Here is a 26,381-nt window from a genome sequence, read left to right as displayed (position 1 = left end):
ACAAAAGTGGAGAACATTTGCTTTTCAATACCAGAGTTTTCAGCCATTTCTGCATTCTGACCTATTGACTGGAGGTAGGTTGCCTTTGAATTCAGTAAAACTTCATGGGCAGAAACACAGTTCCTTTTCCTACTTATTTGGATATCATGATGGCCATTGCATGTATGTGTCTTTTTGTAAGTCCATGCCTCAGAACTGAGAAGTAGGAATAAAATTAGGGTCAGGGCTGGGGATGCTACTCTTTGCTGCTGAGAGACACAATGCTTCAGGTAAGTGATTCTGAAGTCCTTCACCATCTGACGGTAACCTTGGGTTGGTCCATAGGTATGTTTTCATTTTGCTTGTCCATTTTAATTGGCTTCCTAGAGCATGCTTGTAGATGTAGAGCCAAATTTAGAGTAGAGCAACCCTCTGGCAAACAGGAAGAGATTAATTTTGTGGTATGCTTTTAAGGGACTTCCCAGGAAACTTCAAAAGCAGAAAAAGAAGCACTAGCTGCCTATTCCAAAATGTGTAAAACACCACTCAGCTTTTTAAAAGTAGGATAAACTCAGAGCGCGCGCACACACGTGCACACACACACACACACACAGAGAGAACATCTCCAGTAAAAAGAAAAGTTGAGCTTTCTTAGCTAGATGTGTGTATTAGCCAGAAAAAGCCAAGGAGTGAAGGGTTTTAGAGAACTGGAGGAGATAAAGTGGAGTCTGCATATGGGAGGCATTTGAAATGGACTTAAATGTCTTTTTAATGCTGACTTTTTCAGTTTTCTCCTTACCAGACACATTGTTTTCATGATATTAGCCCCAGGCATAGACACATCATTAAAATGAACATGTCAAAAAATGATTTCTGTTTAGAAATAAGCAAAACATTTTCAGTTGTGACCACCCAGGTGTAGAATAAAGAACAGTGGAATTGGGAGCCCTGAGTTCTAACATAAACTTTCTTCATGACATAAGGCAAGTCTTCTATGGCCTTTGGTTTCCTTACCTGTAAAACAGGATGGCTCAATGAAATTATCTTTCTTCTTTGCTATAATAGAGTATCTCTGTGGGAAGAGAAAAAAAAAAGTCAATTTAAAGGCTCCTTATAGTTCCCCAACTGCTGTTTCATTGTGCTATTCATGCCTAGACATCACATAGCTAGAAAGGCCCATCAGACCCCTCAGGCCACTGCTGTTCCTGTCACACATTCCTGCAAAGGACCATGTTGCTAACTTGAAAAAAATTACTATTAATTACACTTGCAGTTGTTGCTTAGTAACATTTATGATTTTGTGTTTCTCGTGACAGCATGAGCAGAGATCATTAAAAATTAAACTTACAAAGCTGCTAAAGTGGGAGGAAGGAGAACTTGAAGCCACAATTTTTGCACTTGCTTAGAAGCCATCTAATCTCAGGTTTATATGCTAGATCTTGGGGGAAACACTGCATGTCTCTGGTTTATATTAAACCACATACAGCACACTACTGACATTGATTTGTGTCTGGTGCAGCTGGAGTTTATCACCAAGACATAAAAAAACCTTGACCCTGCAGAATGGCCTGGAATTACAATCAGATGGGCCACATGGCATCCCAGTGAAAGAAAGCCCTAACCAGTTTTCTGTCTTGTTTCTGCTTTCTCCCTACAGTTCCACCAGGTGAGAAGAGTGATGACCATCCTTTTCCTTACTATGGTTATTTCATACTTCGGTTGCATGAAGGCTGCCCCCATGAAAGAAGCAAACATCCGAGGACAAGGTGGCTTGGCCTACCCAGGTGTGCGGACCCATGGGACTCTGGAGAGCGTGAATGGGCCCAAGGCAGGTTCAAGAGGCTTGACATCGTTGGCTGACACTTTCGAACACGTGATAGAAGAGCTGTTGGATGAGGACCAGAAAGTTCGGCCCAATGAAGAAAACAATAAGGACGCAGACTTGTACACGTCCAGGGTGATGCTCAGTAGTCAAGTGCCTTTGGAGCCTCCTCTTCTCTTTCTGCTGGAGGAATACAAAAATTACCTAGATGCTGCAAACATGTCCATGAGGGTCCGGCGCCACTCTGACCCTGCCCGCCGAGGGGAGCTGAGCGTGTGTGACAGTATTAGCGAGTGGGTAACGGCGGCGGACAAAAAGACTGCAGTGGACATGTCGGGCGGGACGGTCACAGTCCTTGAAAAGGTCCCTGTATCAAAAGGCCAACTGAAGCAATACTTCTACGAGACCAAGTGCAATCCCATGGGTTACACAAAAGAAGGCTGCAGGGGCATAGACAAAAGGCATTGGAACTCCCAGTGCCGAACTACCCAGTCGTACGTGCGGGCCCTTACCATGGATAGCAAAAAGAGAATTGGCTGGCGATTCATAAGGATAGACACTTCTTGTGTATGTACATTGACCATTAAAAGGGGAAGATAGTGGATTTATGTTGTATAGATTAGATTATATTGAGACAAAAATTATCTATTTGTATATATACATAACAGGGTAAATTATTCAGTTAAGAAAAAAATAATTTTATGAACTGCATGTATAAATGAAGTTTATACAGTACAGTGGTTCTACAATCTATTTATTGGACATGTCCATGACCAGAAGGGAAACAGTCATTTGCGCACAACTTAAAAAGTCTGCATTACATTCCTTGATAATGTTGTGGTTTGTTGCCGTTGCCAAGAATTGAAAACATAAAAAGTTAAAAAAAATAATAAATTGCATGCTGCTTTAATTGTGAATTGATAATAAACTGTCCTCTTTCAGAAAACAGAAAAAAACACACACACACACAACAAAAATTTGAACCAAAACATTCCGTTTACATTTTAGACAGTAAGTATCTTCGTTCTTGTTAGTACTATATCTGTTTTACTGCTTTTAACTTCTGATAGCGTTGGAATTAAAACAATGTCAAGGTGCTGTTGTCATTGCTTTACTGGCTTAGGGGATGGGGGATGGGGGGTATATTTTTGTTTGTTTTGTGTTTTTTTTTGTTTGTTTGTTTTGTTTTTTAGTTCCCACAGGGAGTAGAGATGGGGAAAGAATTCCTTCAATATATATTCTGGCTGATAAAAGATACATTTGTATGTTGTGAAGATGTTTGCAATATCGATCAGATGACTGGAAAGTGAATAAAAACTAAGGCAACTGAACAAAAAATGCTCACACTCCACATCCCGTGATGCACCTCCCAGGCCCCGCTCATTCTTTGGGCGTTGGTCAGAGTAAGCTGCTTTTGACGGAAGGACCTATGTTTGCTCAGAACACATTCTTTCCCCCCCTCCCCCTCTGGTCTCCTCTTTGTTTTAAGGAAGAAAAATCAGTTGCGCGTTCTGAAATATTTTACCACTGCTGTGAACAAGTGAACACATTGTGTCACATCATGACACTCGTATAAGCATGGAGAACAGTGATTTTTTTTTAGAACAGAAAACAACAAAAAATAACCCCAAAATGAAGATTATTTTTTATGAGGAGTAAACATTTGGGTAAATCATGGCAAAGCTTAAAAAAAACTCATGGTGAGGCTTAACAATGTCTTGTAAGCAAAAGGTAGAGCCCTGTATCAACCCAGAAACACCTAGATCAGAACAGGAATCCACATTGCCAGTGACATGAGACTGAACAGCCAAATGGAGGCTATGTGGAGTTGGCATTGCATTTACCGGCAGTGCGGGAGGAATTTCTGAGTGGCCATCCCAAGGTCTAGGTGGAGGTGGGGCATGGTATTTGAGACATTCCAAAACGAAGGCCTCTGAAGGACCCTTCAGAGGTGGCTCTGGAATGACATGTGTCAAGCTGCTTGGACCTCGTGCTTTAAGTGCCTACATTATCTAACTGTGCTCAAGAGGTTCTCGACTGGAGGACCACACTCAAGCCGACTTATGCCCACCATCCCACCTCTGGATAATTTTGCATAAAATTGGATTAGCCTGGAGCAGGTTGGGAGCCAAATGTGGCATTTGTGATCATGAGATTGATGCAATGAGATAGAAGATGTTTGCTACCTGAACACTTATTGCTTTGAAACTAGACTTGAGGAAACCAGGGTTTATCTTTTGAGAACTTTTGGTAAGGGAAAAGGGAACAGGAAAAGAAACCCCAAACTCAGGCCGAATGATCAAGGGGACCCATAGGAAATCTTGTCCAGAGACAAGACTTCGGGAAGGTGTCTGGACATTCAGAACACCAAGACTTGAAGGTGCCTTGCTCAATGGAAGAGGCCAGGACAGAGCTGACAAAATTTTGCTCCCCAGTGAAGGCCACAGCAACCTTCTGCCCATCCTGTCTGTTCATGGAGAGGGTCCCTGCCTCACCTCTGCCATTTTGGGTTAGGAGAAGTCAAGTTGGGAGCCCGAAATAGTGGTTCTTGGAAAAATGGATCCCCAGTGAAAACTAGAGCTCTAAGCCCATTCAGCCCATTTCACACCTGAAAATGTTAGTGATCACCACTTGGACCAGCATCCTTAAGTATCAGAAAGCCCCAAGCAATTGCTGCATCTTAGTAGGGTGAGGGATAAGCAAAAGAGGATGTTCACCATAACCCAGGAATGAAGATACCATCAGCAAAGAATTTCAATTTGTTCAGTCTTTCATTTAGAGCTAGTCTTTCACAGTACCATCTAAATACCTCTTTGAAAGAAGGAAGACTTTACGTAGTGTAGATTTGTTTTGTGTTGTTTGAAAATATTATCTTTGTAATTATTTTTAATATGTAAGGAATGCTTGGAATATCTGCTGTATGTTAACTTTATGCAGCTTCCTTTTAAGGGACAAATTTAAAACAAACAACCCCCCATCACAAACTTAAAGGATTGCAAGGGCCAGATCTGTTAAGTGGTTTCATAGGAGACACATCCAGCAATTGTGTGGTCAGTGGCTCTTTTACCCAATAAGATACATCACAGTCACATGCTTGATGGTTTATGTTGACCTAAGATTTATTTTGTTAAAATCTCTCTCTGTTGTGTTTGTTCTTGTTCTGTTTTGTTTTTTAAAGTCTTGCTGTGGTCTCTTTGTGGCAGAAGTGTTTCATGCATGGCAGCAGGCCTGTTGCTTTTTTATGGTGATTCCCATTGAAAATGTAAGTAAATGTCTGTGGCCTTGTTCTCTCTATGGTAAAGATATTATTCACCATGTAAAACAAAAAACAATATTTATTGTATTTTAGTATATTTATATAATTATGTTATTGAAAAAAATTGGCATTAAAACTTAACCGCATCAGAAGCCTATTGTAAATACAAGTTCTATTTAAGTGTACTAATTAACATATAATATATGTTTTAAATATAGAATTTTTAATGTTTTTAAATATATTTTCAAAGTACATAAAATCTGGGGGTTCTGGGTTTTTTTCTCTTTACTGTAAAACAAACATGAAAACGTGTTTTATTATAAATACGTGTGTTCCTTGCTTTAAGACTAATCTGACTAGTTTTAGTAATTAAACAGCCCTCCAGAGAGGATACTTATTTGAAAGCCTGGGAGGCCAATCCTGCAGTCTGTGAGCTTCTGAGAAATTGTAGGATTGGATCTGTCTTCCATGGTGGAAGATGGGAGTGTCATTTTCTCGGACACTTGAAAGTTTTACCCCTTTGAAGTGATATACTTTCATCAGATACCAAACCATGTATCCTAGCAACATCAGGATCCACGAATCACGGCTGGCTGGCTGGCTCTATTTGACTATAAAATAACTGTTAAAAAAAAATCAAAGTAGGTTTACTTAGGGATAATGAGAATAAATTGGCCCAAATTTAGAAAGTCAAGTACTGGGGAAAAAAATAAAAAAAGAAATTCAATATTTGGAGACAGGTCACATACCCTCGGTTTGGAAGTGGTGCCATTTGCAGTATGTATTTGTATCCATAGCACTGATTTAATTTTTGTACGTGGAGCACACAGATTTTATATCATAGTACCCACAATCTAACAGATTGCTAGGATTTCTAAAAGGATTTGCCTCCGTGATGGCTGCCAAGCCGCTGGGTAATTTAGTTAAAGTGTTTAAAGTTATCACTAAATCTTAGGGAAATAAATGGAAGGATTTTAAATCAGAGAAAGGGCCATTAAGGAAAAAAAGCATCTGTTCTTACTCTTCAGCCTCCCCATTTGAACACTGACAACCCATCCCATAACGTGGTGAACTATATCTGTGCAATGTATCATTTCTATTTCTAAACATACACACATGGTTTCCTCTTGTATTGTCTTATAAATAAGGATCAGGAAAGTCATAACAAACATTGACTTGTGTTGTGTATATGGGAAAACAGATCGAATGAGATGAATTACTCTATCCTAATCTGTCCAGTGAACTTGAAAAGTACTCTAAGAGAAGCCCTTGACTGCCAGTCATGACAGCCCAGCCATGGACTTAGAACTTTGATAAACTTCAGGCTTGACCAATTTTCATAATCAGAGGACTAAAATATTTTTTAAATGGTTGAGTAAAAAAAGTAAAAATTAAACATGACATCCAAATTACTTGAAGTTAAACGAGTTTGGTAAACATGACTGAAAGTTTTCATTAGAAGATGAGGTTGGAGAAAAAAACAAAATAGAGACATCTACTAAATTATCCAACTTGGAGTTAACAGGAGTAACCAATGTGTACTGCATTCATTGAGTAAGCAGTTAAACTTGTTTAATTACTAAGATGCCAGGAAATAACTCAGATCATTGCTTTGATCTGTTGTTTTTCTCCATACTGATAAGCCTCTGTGGTTATTAGCTGTGTCTATGAAATCTTTTTATGAGCTGTACTAATTCAATGAATAATAAGACAGTTCGAAATGAGAATCTGAACTAAGTCTTAGAATGGGTCAGTGTTAAATTGTTCCTCATTCATTTAAGTGACTTCTAGATCTGGATAAAATGTCAAACACTTTTTGAACTGCAACAAATGGCTTCAGGCATTGCCTCAGTTCAGCCAGCACTCCCAGTAGTGTTAAGGTTTAAGGTTATTATAAAACATACTTGTCTCCATCATGTTCTAACATCAAGCCTGGTCTATAAGTTAAAGTAGAAATGGCTGCATATTTTGATAAGCCATTGTTAAATAAAGACTGTTAATTGGGATAAGAAACAATATACGTGTACATAAATTTAGGAAGATGAAGCATTTAGCTTGCAAAAAGCCATTCACGGATTTGATCCAACCTCAGAATGTTGACCAGCAAAATTAGTATTTTATGGAACATAGGCCATCCTTTTAGCTGTGGGTTTTTAAACTGTGGTTTTAAAGGTTGGTTGGCTGCTTGGTTTGGTGACAAGCGGGGGTAATGGTTGGGAATCTGACTTTTGTTGGTTACATTGAACTAACTGGTGGTTGGTGAACTCCCCACCTAATAGCTAAACTTAGCAACTAGAGTAGGTGAAGCCACTCCAAACCAGCCCATGTTTATGGACATTCCTTCTAATAAACACACTGCCTGCATGTCTATCCCCAATCTTGTGAGTATGATCATCCATTCTCTCAATTCTGGCCACCATTTGAATTATTTGTAGGGAAAAAAAAAGCAAACTCCTTGCTTTTTAATATGTGATTATTTGCAGTAAATTACTTGAAGACTATGTTTAAATATTAACAGAAAAAGCACTGTGATCTTACACATTATCATAATTGAGAAGACCCATTTCTGTGGCACTCTGTAGGATTTCCATAGGCCTTTACCTCACCCCCGCACCCCAATTATTTACAAGGCACAGACCACCAGATTAGGAGCTCCCTAGCCTGGCATTTGCTTTTCTAACAACAATCCTGTGTGCTTGGTAATGTCAGTAGCATGGAATTGTAAAAAGCAGGCCTTCCAATTAAACCTCACCACACAAACAATAAACAAGACCTTTGCGTTTAAGTGTGAGCTGCTATTTTATATCTGGCAAAACAAAAGTCCTTTCCTTTAGAAAAATAAGCTCATCTGTCCTGAAAAAAGCCTCACACACAATGTTGTAGTTAATGACAGGACTTGTCTCAAGCCTGTAAATGACCAAAAAGTGTTAGTTGAAATCCTGAGCTTGAGGTGTATGTTCTACATTTAGAAAGGACATAAAGATGCTTCTGCAGCTCTGCACTTTGGTACTGTACTCTATTTCAAATGGTTCCTTAGAAACCAGGGGCTGGTCTGCATAGAATGGCTGAACCCAGGGGAAATATTTTTGTCTGGCTTAAGTGCTCACAATTTGAAAAAATCCATGTCAAGTACTGCAGTACACATTTAAATTTATTTAGTCAAGCTGCATTCTCCATTGAGCCCTAACATTTAAAAAATAGTTGCTAAACTGGGATTTGGTGCATATCAGGAAGGAAAGAGGAAAAAGACATAAAATAGAAACCTTACCCAGCAGAGACCTGCTCCAACAGATACCAAGCAGTGTTTACTTGGAGATAACAGTACCCATACTCTCCTCCAGTTAGACTCATGGAATGATCTCAAAGTGTGGTCTGCAACCAGCATCTGCATCTCTGGGAACTTTTTACAAATGCAGACTCTCAGTTCCCATCCTAGACTTACTAAATAAGAAGCTCTGGGGGTAGAGTACAACAGTCTGAGTTTTAACAACCCCTCTAGGTGATTCTGTGCCCACTCAAATTTGAGGATCATTGGACTAAGGGGATTAAACAGCCTTTCACATGTTCTAGATAACAGGAAGATAGCACAACCCAAGAATTTGAAACTGTAGATCTGATCCCAATCATGTCACTACCTGTTTGCTTGGCCCTGAAAACATCAAACTATCTATGTTTGCATTTCCTAAACAACACAAAAGTGATGGGTGCTCGCAGGTGGAGCAAGGCTTAGTGTTCTAAGAGAAGAATGCACTGATGGTTTGAAAGTGAGCATGCAAATGTGAGCCAGGAAAGCTCAGTGCCCTTCATAGTCAACAATTTTTTTTTCTTTCAAAGCAACAGCAGTAGTGGATTCAGGACCCAGAGCACGTAGTCGTTTGTAACACATTTGGAACGACTGTGAGAAATGAGAAGCAACATGCAGCAAATTAATAAGGAAAAGATTATTCCATCTGGGGAGCTGGTCTCTGCACATGCCAACACAGCCCATTCTCTGTGAAATAGCGTTTTATAGGTCACAAATTAAATCAGCATCCTGAATTAATCAGCTATTAACATCCAGCTGAGGAAATCTAGGTTCACACCTCTAGAATGACCAGACTATAAATACAAAGGGCTTCCTCAGACTTTGTGGCAAAGCTTTTCTATATTGTAGGAACTGGTTTCTGGAAATGAGGACCTGAACATAGCTATTCCCATCTCTGTGTGTATGTGTATGTGTGTGTGCACACTCCTGCACATTTTACAAGGCAAATTGCATTAGAAGATTTTTCTATTTCTAGGATGGAGGGGAGGGTGTCCAAATGTATTACCCATCCATTAGGCAATACAGAAGCCTGAATTCTAACAAGCCTACCTTGGGAGCCAGGTATCTTGGTAGTTCAATCATCAGGTTGGCCAACCCTTTCCGGTATCTGAACCTCCATGCCCTCAACTGTCAGAGGAAGAGGCTGAACTTGGGGGATCTCCCAAGAGGATGGTCTTGGAGGTAAATTTCAGTTTTAGTATTACAATTTCATTCTTCCTACTTCATTATTTGCCATAAAAAGAGATTAAAGAGGTTTCTGAAGCACATAAAGGCCGGGAAGCATTCTGAGATAATTCACTGTGCATCTCCTGCCTCCCTCCATAGCTGGTGTCCTTATTTCTTGGCACTTACCACAAGATTAAAAGCAGGAGGCACCTTGGGTTAGTGTGGCGGTTGGGGAGGATGTGACCAAAGGAAGGTTTCTACTTCATATGCAACTATAAAAATATTACCAACTGTCTGACAAGCAGGCAGAAAATACCTTGGGGAAGGTGCCCATATATTCCTCAAGATGCAAATTTTCTACCAGGGTCTAACCTTACTTTCAAAGCCAGGCAATGTATTTACCTTTGTTTTATGTCACTCATTCTTACTGTATTACATGGTGCCTGGCAAGGAGAGATTCCTTGTGTTTTGCCAAGTTGCAGGGTCAGGAAACTCTGCATGAAACTGCTGGATTAGCATCCTGTAGAGTCACTGTTTACAGAGCTCTTTGAATGAAATGGGTTTGCATCTCTGTTCTTTAGGGCTTTATAAATTCACCAAGGATGTACGGTTCCCAATCTGTTTCACCACCACCTCCCGAGTACTCTGGATAGTTCCTCCTCCTGAGAGGATGGCCTTGAGAACAAAAGTATCTCATAACAAATCACAGCAACACCACATTCAGCAGCAGATTTCCTCAGAGCAACAGCAGATATTTCAGAATGGTAAAGAGGTCATTCTGAGTGGAGCTTTGGCTAGCTTAGGAGACAAACCTCACTGGCATGCCAGTGTTTGAAACTCCTCATTTCAGCAATCCAACTTTGGTTTATTTCTGGCCCTGAGTCCTTTGTGCCTGAATCTCTGAGAAATCTATGTTTTTGTTCAATCCACCTCTGCTCCCACTTCATGCCCTGCTCTCCTTCCTGATGACCTCAGAGCTCTGCTTCCTCTGGGATCCAACATCTCACCACTCAGGGGGCACATAATATAGTAAAGAGTGGAGTCTGAATCCCAACTCTGCTACAAGAGCTGTGTGACTGTAGGCAAGTCACTTAACTTCTCTGTGCCTCAGTTCCTCACCTGCAAAGGACAGGTAAAAATATTCCCACTTACCTCATGGGATTTTGTGACAATTAAATGAGGTAATACATATAAAGCACTTAGGAAAGTTACAGACCCATGAGAAAGCCTCAGAAAATGTTTACAAACTCTTGGAAGTCACTCTGCTGACTGGTAATAAGCTGGGCTCATCTAGTACACGCTTCAGAGACTCTTTTCTCATATTCAGACTCCTGGAAGAGATCCCATCTCATCTGTGCCATTAGCATCCAGGGTCACTTTGTCTTTTCTGGAAGACTCAGAGAGATAACTCTTGTTTACCCACTAGCAATAATACTGCTTGGCAGTTAAACTGTGGCCACTACATACACTCAGGCAAATGGAAGAGATATACTACAATAAAGGGTGTTTTTCTAGACTGTACATTCCAAATGAAGCCCATTATTCCTAAGTGTCTATCCCAGCTGAATGGCAATGACTGAAGCCAGGGTGAAATGGATGAACTCACATAGTCTGAAAGAAACAAGGGGCCACAGTCACATTTCTAAAAATAGACATGGCACATCAGGAAAATCCTACCTCAACTTCTGCCCCATGTCCTTGACATACATTTAACCCATTGCACAATTATAGTGACTAGTACTTACTATAAGCAGGCAGTGTTCAAGGCATCTTATGCAGATTTTCTCACTGCACAACAATCCATAAACTAGGTGGTAGTTTTAGCACTCTCATTTTAGAGATGAAAAAAACTAAGGCACAGAGAATTCAATTAAGTTGGCAAAGGCTGCAACACTTGTGAGTAGCAGGGCAGCCTGGATCTGGAGCCACTCTTAAACCACTGAAAAATTTGAAAGTGCAAAGGGCATTGAGAACATACAGAAGGAAAAAAAAAAAAAAAAAAAAGGCCGTGGTTGTGGGGAGGGGGGTGGAATAGCTAGTTACATGTCCAAGGGATTTGGCTTCCTTCAAAAAGGGAGACCACCAGTGGTGCTTAGAATTTTTAGCTTTCAGAAGAGTCCTGGATTGATCTTTTAAGGTTAACATGCAAACAGTCTTTCATTGCATGGAGGCCTTTCCAAAAGTGGATACAACCCTACTCTGTGCTGAAAAACCTGAATGTAGGGTTTCTAGAGCTTCATGTCAGCTATTTCCAATACTTGGATATGGGGCAGTTGTCACCCCTTTAACCTCATGGCCAATCTGATGAGCTTCCTGTGAATTGCTGGGATTGGGCAGATAGGCAGAGTGTTGTGGAACCACTTGCAAGACTCAGGAGTGCCCAATCCTCCCTAGGTCAATACTTTACAGTTATTTTGTGTTTGGGATTGGTGGAGAAGAGAAAGGATAATGACTCAGGCCTGCTGGGTCTGCAATAGCCCTGGCCACCAGCGCCAGCCTTCTCTCCCCCATTCCTCCATGTATGGCTGACATCACTTGTAAGTCTTTGCTGCACCTCAGCCTCACAAGTCATGTCAAGGTCATGCTCCACTGCCAACTGAATTGAATTGAACCAAAAGATGAACTCAGTTTGCTATCTTGGCTTTCCCACTTTCTTAAGAACAGATCCCATTGGTGATGGGGTAGATCAGGTAGTAAAGTCAAGGTGCTGGGGACTGATGTGTCCCTCGAGTTCAGCAGAAGTTAGATGCGAAAGGGTGAAGAATGTTCTATAATGAGTATAAAGAGTTCTATCGATGGGTTTCAGACAGATGATCCATATGCAAAGAATCATATGTAAATCAAGTAAAGGGTAAGATTACCCTAGCAATTGGTTGAACACAAGGACAAGTGTTTGGCAATAGGCAATACTGTTACATCCCTATTTTGTACCAGATGCCATGCTAAATGCTTTCCATGCTATCTAAAATAATCATGAGATAGATGTAATTTGAGAGACAAGAAAACTGACAACACAGTAGCCTAAATAACTTGCCCAAGGTCATACAGTTAATAAATGATATAGTCAGATTTGAAGCCACATCTATATAATCCCAAGGCCTCGAATTTTAACCACCAGACTGGTGGCTCTCAATCCTGACCTGTACATTTGAATCACATAGGGAATTTAAAAAATATATCTATACCCAGATGAGGTAAATCAGAATCTCTGGGGGTGGGGCCCAGGCATCTGTATTTCTTAAAGATCTTTCCAGTGGTTTTGTTGACCAGCCAGGGTAGAACTGCTGCCCCAGATTCTTCTTCCTCTAGGTAAACAGGAGTCAGAGGTATCAGAGATTTCTGCCCATGGGACTCAGAGCCCTAACCTGGTCCCAAACTTGGGTGTGGGATTCTAATGACTGGGAATTAACAAGACAGGACGCTAGTTCTATAGGAAATTGAATACAAGTAGGACCCTAGCCATAGAAACAAGAATAATGATTTTAGATAGTAAAATCAACATTCAGAGTCAGAATGGACCCACCAGAAAGCTCAATCTAACACTGAGCTCCTGAACGAGGCTCCTTAAATTTCTTTAGATTCCCTGTGATTAGAAACAGGAGAGGCACTAATGGCTGCAGGAGGGCTGAGTCTACAGATGAGGATCTCTCATCTACAGATGAGGATCAACTGACCCAGTGGTGAGAAGAAGAGAGCTCTATGGGCTTCTCACAGGCAGGTCGTCACCTGTCCCACCTCCAAGCAACCTGCTCTGAGCCAACAACATGTTTCCACACATTTCACACTGCTTGGCTCATTCTGCTGGACTCCAAAAGGCTTTACTAAGTTGAAGCAAAGAGAAAAAAAAAACAATCCATGTTGACTGTTTGGAGTGTTTTCTCTGTTTTCAGAAGTGACTGTTAGATTAGTATTTGGTTTTATCTTCTGCATCTTCTAATATTTTTATCTCCTCCCCATCCCTACCTCAAACTGCCAAGCAGTGAGTCCTGCTTGACAGTAGGAAAAAACATCTCCGAGTCTCGCAGCCCCTTCCTGGAGGGCTTGTTTTAGAAGCAGTGCAGGACATGCCCAGCTTAGCCAGGCCACGGGGCTAATCGAATTTGGCAGATGCTCTGCATCAGCAGGCACCAGGGTGCTAATGCCCTGGGTCAGCTGGTGAGAGGGTGAGTGGGCAAATGCCTGGCTTCTTCCCCGTGTTTTCAGGACAGGAATCTGAGTCCCAGTAATCACTAGCCTATGGGACCAGAGGCTATTTTGGGCCTTCTTTTATCCAATGGAAAGTTAGGGGTGGTGACATCTGAAACTGCCAAGGAGCATCCAGTTTCACCCTTATCCAGGACATGTCCCTAGAGGAAATGGAAGCAATGTCAAGGAGACCAAAACGCGGGTGTCAGAACTTCCCTTTGTTTTTATTTCTGTGCCGTTTGTTTTCATCCATTCCTCTCACTTTCAGCTCACCTTTCCACTGCTCTGGTTCAGGTCTTCATTGCATCTCGCCTGGGCTATCACAGCAGCCTTCCAACCCATCTCTCTACCCTCAATCTCTCTACCCCAACCCACTTCCAACATCCTCCCATGATAGCAGAATGATCTCTCTGAAGGTTCAATGACAATGATGAATGTGAAAACACTTCGTAATACATTACACAAATAGCAACACCTACCTATACACAAATGTACTGATGTGGCAGGAGAGACAGAAATGCTGTCTTTACTCACTGTTGACTATGCAGATGTAAAGGCCAGTGCATTGCAAGGGAATGAAATCGATAGACTAAGAGGAATGTTTCTGGGAAATAATGGTCTAAGTTGGCATACACAGTATTGGAACCCTCAAACGAGTCAAAAAGACTTGTCTGCTTGGTAATTGTATGTCACTGTGATAAACCTGATGAGAGATGTAAGATGTAGATCTAATTATGCCTATTTTTCAGGTAACTGAGGCTGAGAGAGGCAGTAATTTGCAGAAGATCACTCAGTGAGCATATAGCAGAACTAGAATATAAATTCAGAGGACATATGCTTTTCAAGTGTGCCATATTGATACAGATACATTAATGTGGATGGATGGATGGATGGATGGATAGATGAATGGATGAATAGAGCATATGATTTCCCTCCCTTTAATATATCAAAGGGCTATCCATTGCTGACAGAGTAACAAATTGGTGATATTGGCATTATGGCCTTATAGGATGTAGCTTTATTTTCCTACTTTAATGTCCAGACAACTTCCAACACACTTGACAGTGCACTCCAACCCTACTTCTCCCTATTCCCTAAATGTACCTTACATTCTACCTCCTCTGCACCTTTGTCCATTCCCTGTCTCCCTCTCTGATTATAAAATCCCTACCCAACCATAACCCAAAATAGGGCTGCCAGAAAAAACATCAAACCAAATGAATAATTGTTTAATGTAAGTGTGTGCAAATACTCTATGGAACATATTTATAGTAAAAAATGATTTGTATTAATTTAAATTCAAATTTCACTGGGTGTCCTGCAATTTTAATTGTAAAATCTAGCAAACCCACACATCAGGCAGTTGCCCCATGTGTACCCTCTGGTTTTCTTCTGCCATCTCAAGGTGGGATTTAGCACTTCTTCGAATTTTTCATACACAATTCACTCTCACTGAATAATGAGCAATGTGTATTTTATGGAAGACTTCTTAATAAATGTGAAAATGAAGTTTACATTCCATAATTGACATTTTATTTTTAACAGTTCTTATTAAAAATGGCCTTATGGCTGGGCATGGAGGCTCAGGCCTATAATCTCAACATGTTGGCAGGCTGAAGCAAAATGATTGCTTGAGACCTGAAGTTTGAGAACAGCCTGGGCAACATAGCGAGACCCTGTCTCTACAAAAAAATTAAAAATATATATATATAGCTGGGTGTGGTGGCATGTGCCTGTAGTCCCAGTTACTCAGGAGGCTGAAGCGAGAGGGTCACTTGAGCCCACGAGTTTGAGGCTGCAGTGAGCTAAGATCATGCCATTACACTCCAGCCTGGGTGACAGATTGAGATCCCATCTCTAAAAGTCATTAAGTGTCCTTTTGACCATTTCCCTACACAGCATTTAGTGCTGATCACCTGCTCTCACTCTCTATTATGCAGAGAAGCTTTCACTTTTCAAACCTAGGCACTAGTCCACGGCTTGTTTGTATACCATGGTAGACTTATCAAAGCAAATTTTCGATTAGGCAGGTTTCTCTTAACAAATGAATTTTCTATGAATATAAAAAATGTTTCTATATGTTAAAGGTTCAATTGCATGAAGCCTTTAGCATTTTCTTGGGAAAAATAATTGCTCCCTTACTAAGCTGCAGTTATTTGTATAAACTCTTCTAGAGCAGTGGACATTTTCATTCACCTGTGTACCCACTGCAGTTCACCTAGCCATGTACCGGAAAGCAGTCAACAAGTGTCTATTAAATTGAATGAATGCAGTGTAAGGCCACATTATAAGTGTATTTAGCCCTAAGTGGCTACAACATTGTTTGCAGCAGCCAAGGAAGGGATCCCAGCAGTCAGGGAAAGCAACTTGATAGTTTAATTGAGTAATTCTCCACCCTAGTTGCACATTAGGCATCTGGGGAGTTTTTAAAAAATTATGAATTGTAGACCCCATCCTGCATCAGGTAAATCAGAATCTCTGGGGGTGAAGCTCAGGCATCAATATTATTTTCAAAGCTCCCAGGTTATTTTACCAGGCAGGAAAGGTTAAAAATGATGAACAGTTGCTGGAGATTTGGACTAGTATTCTTCTCTGGGTCTAATCCATGACAGAAGAGAGAGACCAAGATAATCAGAGGGAGAAATACGGATTTCTTTTTGCTTTTCCCTGTTGTAGATGTTTTAGAGTTTACACTGTTCTTTCACATGCATGCACATCTTGCCACATCCCACCCCCACCACATAGTCTGGCCACTGAGCCTTGAGCTGTGTGTTCACTTTGTGAGTGTGAAGAACAACATGGCTACAGCCATTCTATGTAAATATGCAATCTTAGTTTTGGCTTGGTTGAGTATTGCTTCCCCAGGTTCCCAACTCCACTTTTACTGTTTTAGGTTCTGGTTTCACCAAGAATTCAGTAGCTGTGGTACTTCCCGGGTATGAGAGAATAAAGAACTTGTAAAGTGGAATTGGCCAGCTTTCCACACCCCTACCTTCACCGCACACCAACCTGCACTGACATCCAGAGGAGAACCAAGGGAATTGTTTCCTCCTGGTTTGGACACATTCCACTTGAAGCTCCTCCAGGCATTGTGAAGGAGAATTCCTTTCAGTATATGTGACTGCAAAGAGATGAATTTTTGAACTGGAGACTTTGAAAATAAGGATGAGCATGTACAGAGTGAAAACATGGGCCTCGAGTCAGCAGATTGGAATCCCTGACCTTGCTCTGTACGTCTCTAGCCACATAAGCTAAGCAGGTCCCCCCTCACTTCTTTCAGCTTTGGTCTTCTCCTCTGCAAAAGGAGTTTCTTCACCCATTTGTATTGTTTTAACAGAATTGCTGAGACTGGGTAATTTATAAAGAATGGAAATTTATTTCTGACTATTCTGGAGGCTGGGAGGTCCAAGATCATGGCACCAGCAGGTTCAGCTGTCTGGTGAGGGCTGCTCTCTGTTTACAAGATGGCACCTTGATGCTGCATTTTTCAGATGGGAGGACACTGTGTTCTCACATAGAAGAAGGGATGGGAGAGTGAAAATGGGCCAAACTCTCATCAAGCCCTTTTATAGTGGCATTAGTCTGTTTACCTAAACATCTCCCAAAAAGGCCCCACCTCCCAACACTGTTGCACGGGGGATTCTTTTCAACACATGAATTTTGGAGGGACCATTTAGACCATAGCCAGGACGATGCAGAATTTGAGGATCTTAAGGTTCCCTCCAGCTCTAAATACTTCATAGATTCTAAGTCCTGCAGCAGTACATGAGAAGTCTATTGAGACTCCCTAAACCATTCTCAAGAAGGTAAAGGCCCAGAGCCCTGCCTACACATGTGCTCAGATGATGCACTGAAATGAGCACTAGAAAGGAGCCAGAAAACAAGTCCAAGTCCCACTTCTGCCTTGAACTCACTCTGTGTTTTTGAAAAAGTCATGTTCTTTCTCTGAGCCTTCATTGTCTCAGCTGTAAGATGAATGTTAGAATAGAACTTCTCTACTGTTCATTTCAACTCTGCCATTCTAGGGATGTTGGATGTCCTAGTGGCTGAGGGTTCATATTACAATAAATATGAAATTGAAACATAAAACAGCACTCAAAACATGAAGGAGAAATTGGGATTAAGAAATGAGAAAATACCTTTTGTCTAAGAGAGAGGAGTGAACCAAACACAAATGCAAACGGACGGAAGGAAGGGAGAGGGAGAGGGAAGGAGGGGAACAATTCACAAATAAAATTTAAATTCTAGATCTATTTTATCCAATCAAGGAAAAATACCTATAATTGCATTTTAACTTAAATATAAAAATTATATCACATTTCAGAAAAAATGCTTCAACTCTTCAGATGAACAAGTATGTTGTTTGCAAAATCAACTTTTTTTTCTGTAAAACCTATGTGGCTTTTTCAGAAGAGAACTAACTAGGTTAATAAGCCCATATTCCGCCAATTCTTACTGACAAATAATCACCGTGTCTCCAAGTCTTAGGTCTTATTTTTTCCTTTTTCCCATTTGGTCTTTTTTCCCCCCCATTTGTCTTTTAAAAAGCTATTTAAGGACCTTCAATTTTAGATGCACACTCTTTAGCTTGGTACTTGAGGCCCCTTGTGATCTGACTTCACCTAGGGAGGGTTGCAGGCCTCACCTTTCCCTGCTCTCCTGCACATATCCCAGGGTCCACTTTTATTGAACCATCTATTGCCTGTTTCCAAACTATACCTCACCCCTCTCATCCCTGGTTTTTTGTTTGTCCTTTCTCACTCCTGCTTCTGCACAAATAAATCATTCAAGACTCAAATTCCATTTCTTCCTTAAAACTCCCTCTGATTTTCTAAGCTGGAAACAATTTCCCACAGGCCCTGTTGTGAAATCCCCATCCACATTATTTCTATCTCTCTAGTGGCACTTAGTGTTTTCAGCCCTGCAATAAGGCTTCTAGAATATGACTTTCTGGAGAGCAAGGTTTGTGTCTGAGGACAGCACACAGAACAGTGTTTATGAGGCCAGGCCTGGCTGTCGGACAGACCTGGGCTTGACTTTTGGCTCTGTTGCTGGTTGCAGGGTGACCTAAGCAGGCTACTTGACCTCTTAACTTCAGTTTACTCCTCTATAAAAGGTGAGTGCTACCTACTTCATAGGCTTAGGGTGAGACCCAGGGAGATAATAAACGTAAAATAACTGTTAACTATAGCACTTATTATATGTCGGACCCTGAAAGCACCTGATATTTGTTTTTTTTTTTTTCCACTGTTAAAATAACTTTATCTTGCATTTTACAGAAGTCTATGAATGATTTTTAAAAAGCACCTCCTTACCCCACATCATGTTTCTCTGACAGTTGTTAAAGTAGGCAATGAGTAGGTCAACAGCTTGAGCATCAGCATCTTGCAAAGATTTCAGACTAACCAACCACTCACGAAAGAACTTGGCAGCTTTTTTTTTTTATCTTGTTTTTAATACAACGGTATATCGACTCTGATGGCAAACCTGTCCAGCCACATCTCCACAACACGCTTTGCAAAATCAGTGATTAGCAAATTAGTTAGCTTTGGCAAGGAGCTTGATATTTGTTAAATTCACAACTTCACAGAAACTATTAAGTAAGCCACACTTTATACATGAAGAACCTGACTCCCAAAGAGCTTAAGGGTCTTGCTCAAAATTAATCATTCTGCTAGTAAGTAGCTAGTCTGGCTCCATAATCCATGGTCTTGTCCACTGGGCTATATTGATTCTATTCTCTTGATTGTTATTTATTTATTCATTTATTGAGATGGAGTCTCACTCTGTTGCCCAGGCTGGAGTGCAATGGTGCGATCTTGGCTCATTGCAACCTCTGCCTCCCGGATTCAAGCGTTTCTCATGCCTTAGCCTCCTGAGTAGCTGGGATTGCAAGTGTGTGCCACCATGCCCACTTAATTTTTGCATTTTCAGTAGCGATGGGGTTTCACCATGTTGGCCAAGCTGGTCTTGAACTCCTGACCTCCAGTGATACACCCCACTCGGCCTCTCAAAGTGCTGGGATTACAGGCATGAGCCACTGTACGCAGCCTGATTGTTATTTATTTTTATCTGTGAGTAATTCACATTTATTTTCTTATAGAATCTAGCACACCATTGGCATGAAGTAGATGCTCAAGAAATAATTATTTGAAATGACTCGAAGAAACTCACCTGGTTAGATGAATTTGTGCTGTTGTAAGATTAGCCACTTGAATGACATGTTTGTAGGGAGCCAACAAACAACTGGTGAGCCTGGGGGGCTCTTCTGGTTTCCCTCCTTGGGCTCATCTCTACAGCTTCCTTAAGTGAGCCTAAGATACATTGCTCTAGCCCTGGAAAGAAAAGATTTCATTTTAAAAATTGTTCTTTTTCCAAGGAAATGTCAACAATACTAAACACACCCACATATTTCAGAGAACGAATAATGACAGAAAAAAGATTACTATTTTGCTGTGTGACCTTAGGCCAGTCATTTTGTGTCCCTTAGACATAGTCTCCTCGTCTGTACAATGGCAGGGCTGAACATAATGATCTTTAAGCTTCAGCCTTTTGTGATTCCAGGTTGTTATATGTTTTTTTCTTCTTTTGATATCTCAACATATGTCTTAAGGCACACAGGATGCAGAAATGTAGAAATTTGATTTATATAGGCTATATTTGCACAATGCAAAGAACAAAACAGAAATAGAAGCATTTTTGCTCATAGAGTTATTATTTCCACAACTACTCATAAATTTGCACAGTATTAGTAGTAACAGCACCTCCTGTAAATTTAAAATACTTTTGCATTTATACAGGCTTTTAGAGATTTTTCAAAGCCTTTCACTCCATTGTTAAGAGGTCTCCAGACTGTTGAAAAACATCCCAACAAAAACATGAAAGACAGATGCATAGAAAGCTTGAATGTTATCTGTACATCTAGCGTTTATTAAACATCCATTATTTCTAAGTTCTGTAAAGAAACTTGAAAGACACACCCTAGACTCAAAACTCCTGCCACTTAAAAAGTAAGACATGCAAACATATGCAGCTACAAATTAAGAGTATGAAAATACTGTGCAAACAATGGCCTTCCCGAAACCACTTTTGCAAAATTATAACTAAGGAAATTATGACAGTGAAAGATATCAGACATAACCAACTCCATCTTGCTTCCAACCTCTAAACTGTCCTTGTCCATTCCTGGGCGTAGGCTGAACTAACCTTGGGAAGGAATTTAGTTTATAGTTTAAATAATAGCCTTTCCCCAAAACTAAACTGTTCTTATAAAATGAAGGAAAGGCCACCAGCCACCAAGTTAGAATGAGAGGGGCTGGAATTCTAGATATTACCAGCCATTATTCCGGAGGTCATAAGATTTGCAACTTCCCCAGTTACTCTTAAAGGTAACATCACTATTGTGAACTTAAGATGGGCCTTTTGAGATGTCTTTTCAGGTTTCTGTATTTCTACCAACCGGACGGCCCCACCTGGACCTGCCAACCAGTTCTGTGGTCTCCACCCAGCAACTGACTCAGCATAAGAGAAGAGCTTTGACTCCCTGTTATTTCATCCCTGAGCCAACCAATCAGCACTCCTGATTCACTGGCCCCCTACCCACCAAATTATCCTCGAAAACTCTGATCCCCGAGTTTTTGGGGAGACTGATTTGAGTAATAATAAAACTCCAGTCTCCTGCACAGCTGGCTCTGGGTGAATTACTCTTTCTCTATTGCAATTCCCCTGTCTTAATAAATCAGCTCTGTCTAAGCAGTGGGCAAGGTGAATCCATTGGGTGGTTACAAATTTAGAGGCTCATCCAGGATTGCCCTTGTGGCTACCTGCCCGTGGTTCAGTAGCCCCCTCCAGCAATGGATCCAGGGGCCAGCCCAAGCAGCCACCTAGTTCACTTGGACTGGGAGCTGACTCTGGTACTCTCTCTACTGACAGGGCACTCCCGACCCAATGGGCATGGATTTAATTGCAATAGAGAAATAGTCCTGGGGAGACGTCCCATAACTGTAGCCCTATCACAGGGTGTCTGTCTATAGCCCCATTGTAGGGTGTCTGGGTTGGTGAGTATCCTAGGTGCTGCCAATGTCTCCTTCCTTTTCGCAACTAGTTCTGTAGCTCCATTGTGAGGTGTCTGTAGCTACAACATGGGGTGTCTGTCTTGGTTTGGCTCCTGGGGGGGTCTCGGTTGGCTCTGCCTAACTAGTAAAAAGAGTCTTGGTTCGGGAGACTTCTCCTCAATCAAGAAGATTTCAGGGAGATTTCTCAGAGAATAGGAGGATAGTTTGGAAGAGATACTCTGGAATTGTTGGTTAGGAATTTGGAAAGCCTTCTGTCTGTCTTGTCTATATGTGTGTATTTGTATATGTGGAGGAGATCTCTGAAGGAATTGCTGATGGAAGTCTAGCAGGCCTAACTCAGAGAACTCTCCTTATCTATCTGGTCACATTCAGTGAGTCCTGAAAGAAGTTTAACAGCCCTGGATCAGGTTTGTGACTGCTCTTCATCTTGCCCAGAGATCACCCATTGAATTCCCAGATGGAGGTCACCATTCCCCACTTTGTGTAGATCAAAGACAACAGGGACCAATGGGAAAAAGTTCGAGTCTTGCCAGGTCGATGTTGGGTGCTGAACAAGGTGACCAATGTCTGTAGCGTTATGTGTATTTTGCTTCCACTGGAATGGAAAATGTTAATTTGGTTCCCCATGTAGCCCATCAGGCAGCATCTTGCAACATTGAGAAGCTTTTGCCTATGGTTCCATAAAACAGAAAAGGATCATTTTCTTTTGTAATGGGGCTTGGTCCCCTCACGTCTATGGCACGGTGAACAGGGCCATCAAATGCTGCTCCATTCTTCTAGAAGCTGCAGAGAAAGGGGACCCAGAAACCTGATATGCTGGCACAAAGGGCAAGAATTCTTACCAAAAAAGTGTCTGGCCTCTCTCTCTCTCTTTCTCTCTGCATTGTGTGTCTGTGTGAGTGTGTGTGTGTGTATGTTGGAGGGGGGCAGTGGTAAGCGATAAATGTCACTGTGTGTCTCTGCAAAGGTTTGATGAATAGTAAAAAAGGATTTGTGAGACTAGTCTTAGGCTGTGGCAAATCTGGTGCACTTTGTACTAAGAATTTGTCTTTCCGTAATGGAGAGAAGGGTGTCACAGGATAGAACATGAGTTTAGGACCCCTGTAATCCTGCTTTTCAAGCCAACCCGGCAGGCTGGTCAGTTATAAACTTTGCTGTGGGTCCCTGAAACCAATACCAGATGAAATTTCTGTCTTGTTTTGTGTCTTTAAGAGCTTAACTTTGTGACCATGTAGAGGTACTTCATCCTGGTCTCCACCATCCAGAGGACAGGAATTTGGGGGTTCATATCACAGCCCTAAAAATTATCTTGAGCACTTAAAAGCCTTTGCAAGCTTCAAATCAGCTGCTGTAGACTTCTTCGGGGGAGAGCAGTAGAAACTGCTCAATGCTGTGTAGCTCAGTAGCTAAGGTTTTTATCTCTTGACAATGGTGGCCCAGGTTCAATTCTTGGCTTACAGAATGATTCCTTTCTGGTTTGTTATTTGTGGAACTTTGCCATTTATTGAGGTTTTTTTTTTCACCCCATAGATAGCTTCTGATTTCCTGTCTTGAATTTTCCTTTCACTGTACTACCTTTGGGGATATTCTAAATCTTGTTTTTTAAAAAAAAAAAAGCTGCTTACCATCTCTTTAAAACACCTTTTGTATCCATAGTTAAGTTATAACCTTAATTAAAACTTACTAATTTCATGTGGGCGGTTACCTGGGGTAGAATTCAAAGGCCAGAAATATTGGCTGTCCTGACTAGAGTCTAGTAATAAGAGATTTAAAAGAGATTTTCTTTAAACAAAAGAGCTCTATGGTTAAAATTTGCTTAATTAAACATGAATATCCAAGCTATATATATTTAAAAGAACTTTATCTTTTTTCTCTTTGCTCTGCATTAAGTACTCTTTCTCTATTGCAATTCCCCTGTCTTGATAAATTGGCTCTGTTACATTTCCAAAGCATTCTGGGAACAAGGCTATAGGACAAAAAGTCATTCTAGAATTTTTCTGCCTTAATAAGAATTGAGAGAGGAAAAAGAAAGAAACCGGTCAGGCAGGCAGTTAGGATGGGCCCTGGATTGAATTTTTAGAAACAAAAGAACAGCCTGCAGGCACAGATAAGGGATCTTGCACTGGGGGACTTGCCTAAGACATGCCCACAGCTGCACAGATAAGAAAGGCTACACAGGTGACTTGCCCAGACATGCCAGCAGTGGAAAATTTCATCCCCTGACACATGCATAATAAGGGCAACAAAGCAATATGGGTAACTCAAGCTAAGGGCCCACATGCACCTTAGGAGGATGGGGTGGAGCTACCAGAAATACATGCCTTATGCAAACAAGATGCCCAGCCCTCATCAGTTTCCTATAAAAGCCTTTGCATTCAACTATGAAAAACAGCAATCCTCTTCCAGGTCCCCTTTCTGCAACAGAGAGCTTTCTTCATTCACTTATTAAACTTTCACTCCGACCTCACCCTTTGGGTCCATACTCCTTAATTCTCTTGGTCTTGGGTGATACCTCACAAGGAGAGACTGCTACATTGTGGTGCGTTGGTAAGACTGTAACAGACTCCTTTCCAAGTGTTTGGTGTCTGAGTTTTCAGAAGGTTTGACATGCATTTCTTCATTTAATGCTTAGAACAGACCACCACCAATAATAACAACTCCACATCTTATTTTTCAGATGGGGAAACTATGATTCAGAATGATAACAATTAATACAAAGCTGAAGCAAGATTCAAATCCAAGTCTTCTGACTTGAAATCCTACTTTCTTGCCACTTTTTAAACTATTTATCTGATGTTGGCAATTCATGGCAATCAGAGGATGGATGAAGGGCTCTGGAGGTTTTGGTTGCAGTCAGCAAGCATTAGAAAGAACAAGTGTGCTTAGATGAGGTGGGAAAGCCCAGGTACATGAAGGAAAAGAATAATTTGCCTAAGTTGCCTAGTTTAAAATCATTTTTAATTGGAAAGGTATTTTTATCTTCATTTACAGATGTGGAAACTAAGATTCAGAATGATTATTCAAAAATCACATAGCTAGTGGCAGCCTCAAGGATTGAAACCAGGTGTGTCTGTCTCTAAATATAGTGATAAAAAGCATGCATTTTGGGTTGAACTCTGCTCTCCACATAGATCTTGGTCCAGCCCGCCCCCTAACCCTGGTGTCCTCATGTGAAATGAGGCTAATAATTGTCAGGCCTCTGAGCCCAAGCCAAGCATCACATCCCCTGTGACTTGCACATATACGCCCAGATGCCCTGAAGTAACTGAAGAATCACAAAAGAAGTGAATATGCCCTGCCCCACCTTAACTGATGACATTCCACCACAAAAGAAGTGTAAATGGCCAGTCCTTGCCTTAAGTGATGACATTACCTTGTGAAAGTCCTTTTCCTGGCTCATCCTGGCTCAAAAAGCACCCCCACTGAGCACCTTGCGACCCCCACTCCTGCCCGCCAGAGAACAACCCCCCTTTGACTGTAATTTTCCCTTACCTACCCAAATCCTATAAACAGCCCCACCCCTATCTCCCTTTGCTGACTCTCTTTTCAGACTCAGCCCACCTGCACCCAGGTGATTAAAAGCTTTATTGCTCACACAAAGCCTGTTTGGTGGTCTCTTCACACGGACACACATGAAATTTAGTGCCGTGACTCGGATCGGGGGTCCTCCCTTGGGAGATCAATCCCCTGTCCTCCTGTTCTTTGCTCCGTGAGAAAGATCCACCTACGACCTCAGGTCCTCAGACCGACCAGCCCAACGAACATCTCACCTATTTTAAATCAGGTAAGCGGCCTCTTCTTACTCTCTTCTCCAACCTCTCTCACTGTCCCTCAACCACTTTCTCCTTTCCACTCTTCAATCTCTCCCTTCTCTTAATTTCAATTCCTTTCATTTTCTGGGAGAGACAAAGGAGACACGTTTTATCCGTGGATCCAAAACTCCAGCACCAGTCACGGACTGGGAAGGCAGCCTTCCCTTGGTGTTTAATCATTGCAGGGACGCCTGATTATTCACCCACGTTTCAAAGGTGTCAGACCACGCAGGGATGCCTGCCTTGGTCCTTCACCCTTAGCGGCAGGTCCCACTTTTCTGGGAAAGGGGCAAGTACCCCAACCCCTTCTCTCCTTGTCTCTACCCCTTCTCTGCTTTTCTGGAGGAGGGGCAAGTACCCCTCAACCCCTTCTCCTTCACCCTTAGCGGCAAGTCCCGCTTTTCTGGGGGAGGGGCAAGTACCCCTCAACCCTTTCTCCTTCACTCTTAGTGGCAAGTCCCGCTTTTCTAGAGGAGGGGCAAGTAACCCAACCTCGTATCTCTGCGCCCCAATCCCTTATTTCCGCGCCCCGACCCCTTATTTCCGTGCCCCTACCCCTTATTTCCACACCTCATCCCTTATTTCCGTGCCCCATCCCTTATTTCTGTGCCCCATCCCTTATTTCCATGCCCCAACCTCTTATCTCTGTGCCCCAACCCCTTTTCCCACTTTTCTGGAAGGTAAGAACCCCCAAACCTCTTCCCTCTGTTTCTCTACTCTCTCTTTTCTCTAGGCTTGCTTCCTTCACTATAGGCAACCTTCCACCCTCCATTCCTCCTTC

At 41.6% G+C, this 26,381-nt stretch overlaps 1 protein-coding gene and 1 long non-coding RNA gene across 12 annotated transcripts in view; one reads left to right on the top strand and one right to left on the bottom strand.

Annotated features, from left to right (window-relative positions):
• Window positions 1-2,899, top strand: part of BDNF (brain derived neurotrophic factor) — a 66,934-nt gene extending 64,035 nt beyond the window's left edge. For all 8 annotated transcript variants that reach the window (XM_008955891.5, XM_063608139.1, XM_063608138.1 and 5 more), the window contains exon 2: window positions 1,637-2,899. In XM_008955891.5, the coding sequence (XP_008954139.1) occupies window positions 1,637-2,401 (765 nt within the window). In that variant the 3' untranslated portion in view covers window positions 2,402-2,899. The remainder of the gene's footprint in view (window positions 1-1,636) is intronic.
• Window positions 1-26,381, bottom strand: part of LOC103783633 (uncharacterized) — a 173,931-nt gene that overhangs the window by 21,360 nt on the left and 126,190 nt on the right. For 2 of the 4 annotated variants that reach the window (XR_010113338.1, XR_010113340.1), the window contains exons 3-5: window positions 19,888-20,048; window positions 1,760-1,984; window positions 994-1,051 (exon numbers count right to left, since the gene is read on the bottom strand). This is a non-coding gene — a long non-coding RNA (uncharacterized LOC103783633). The remainder of the gene's footprint in view (window positions 1-993; window positions 1,052-1,759; window positions 1,985-19,887; window positions 20,049-26,381) is intronic. The other 2 variants (XR_010113337.1, XR_010113339.1) reach the window with 1 other exon arrangement.

The sequence above is a fragment of the Pan paniscus genome, chromosome 9 (genome assembly GCF_029289425.2).
Source record: "Pan paniscus chromosome 9, NHGRI_mPanPan1-v2.0_pri, whole genome shotgun sequence".
NCBI classification, from domain to species: domain Eukaryota; kingdom Metazoa; phylum Chordata; class Mammalia; order Primates; family Hominidae; genus Pan; species Pan paniscus.
This window is presented reverse-complemented; position numbering and strand designations above follow the sequence as displayed.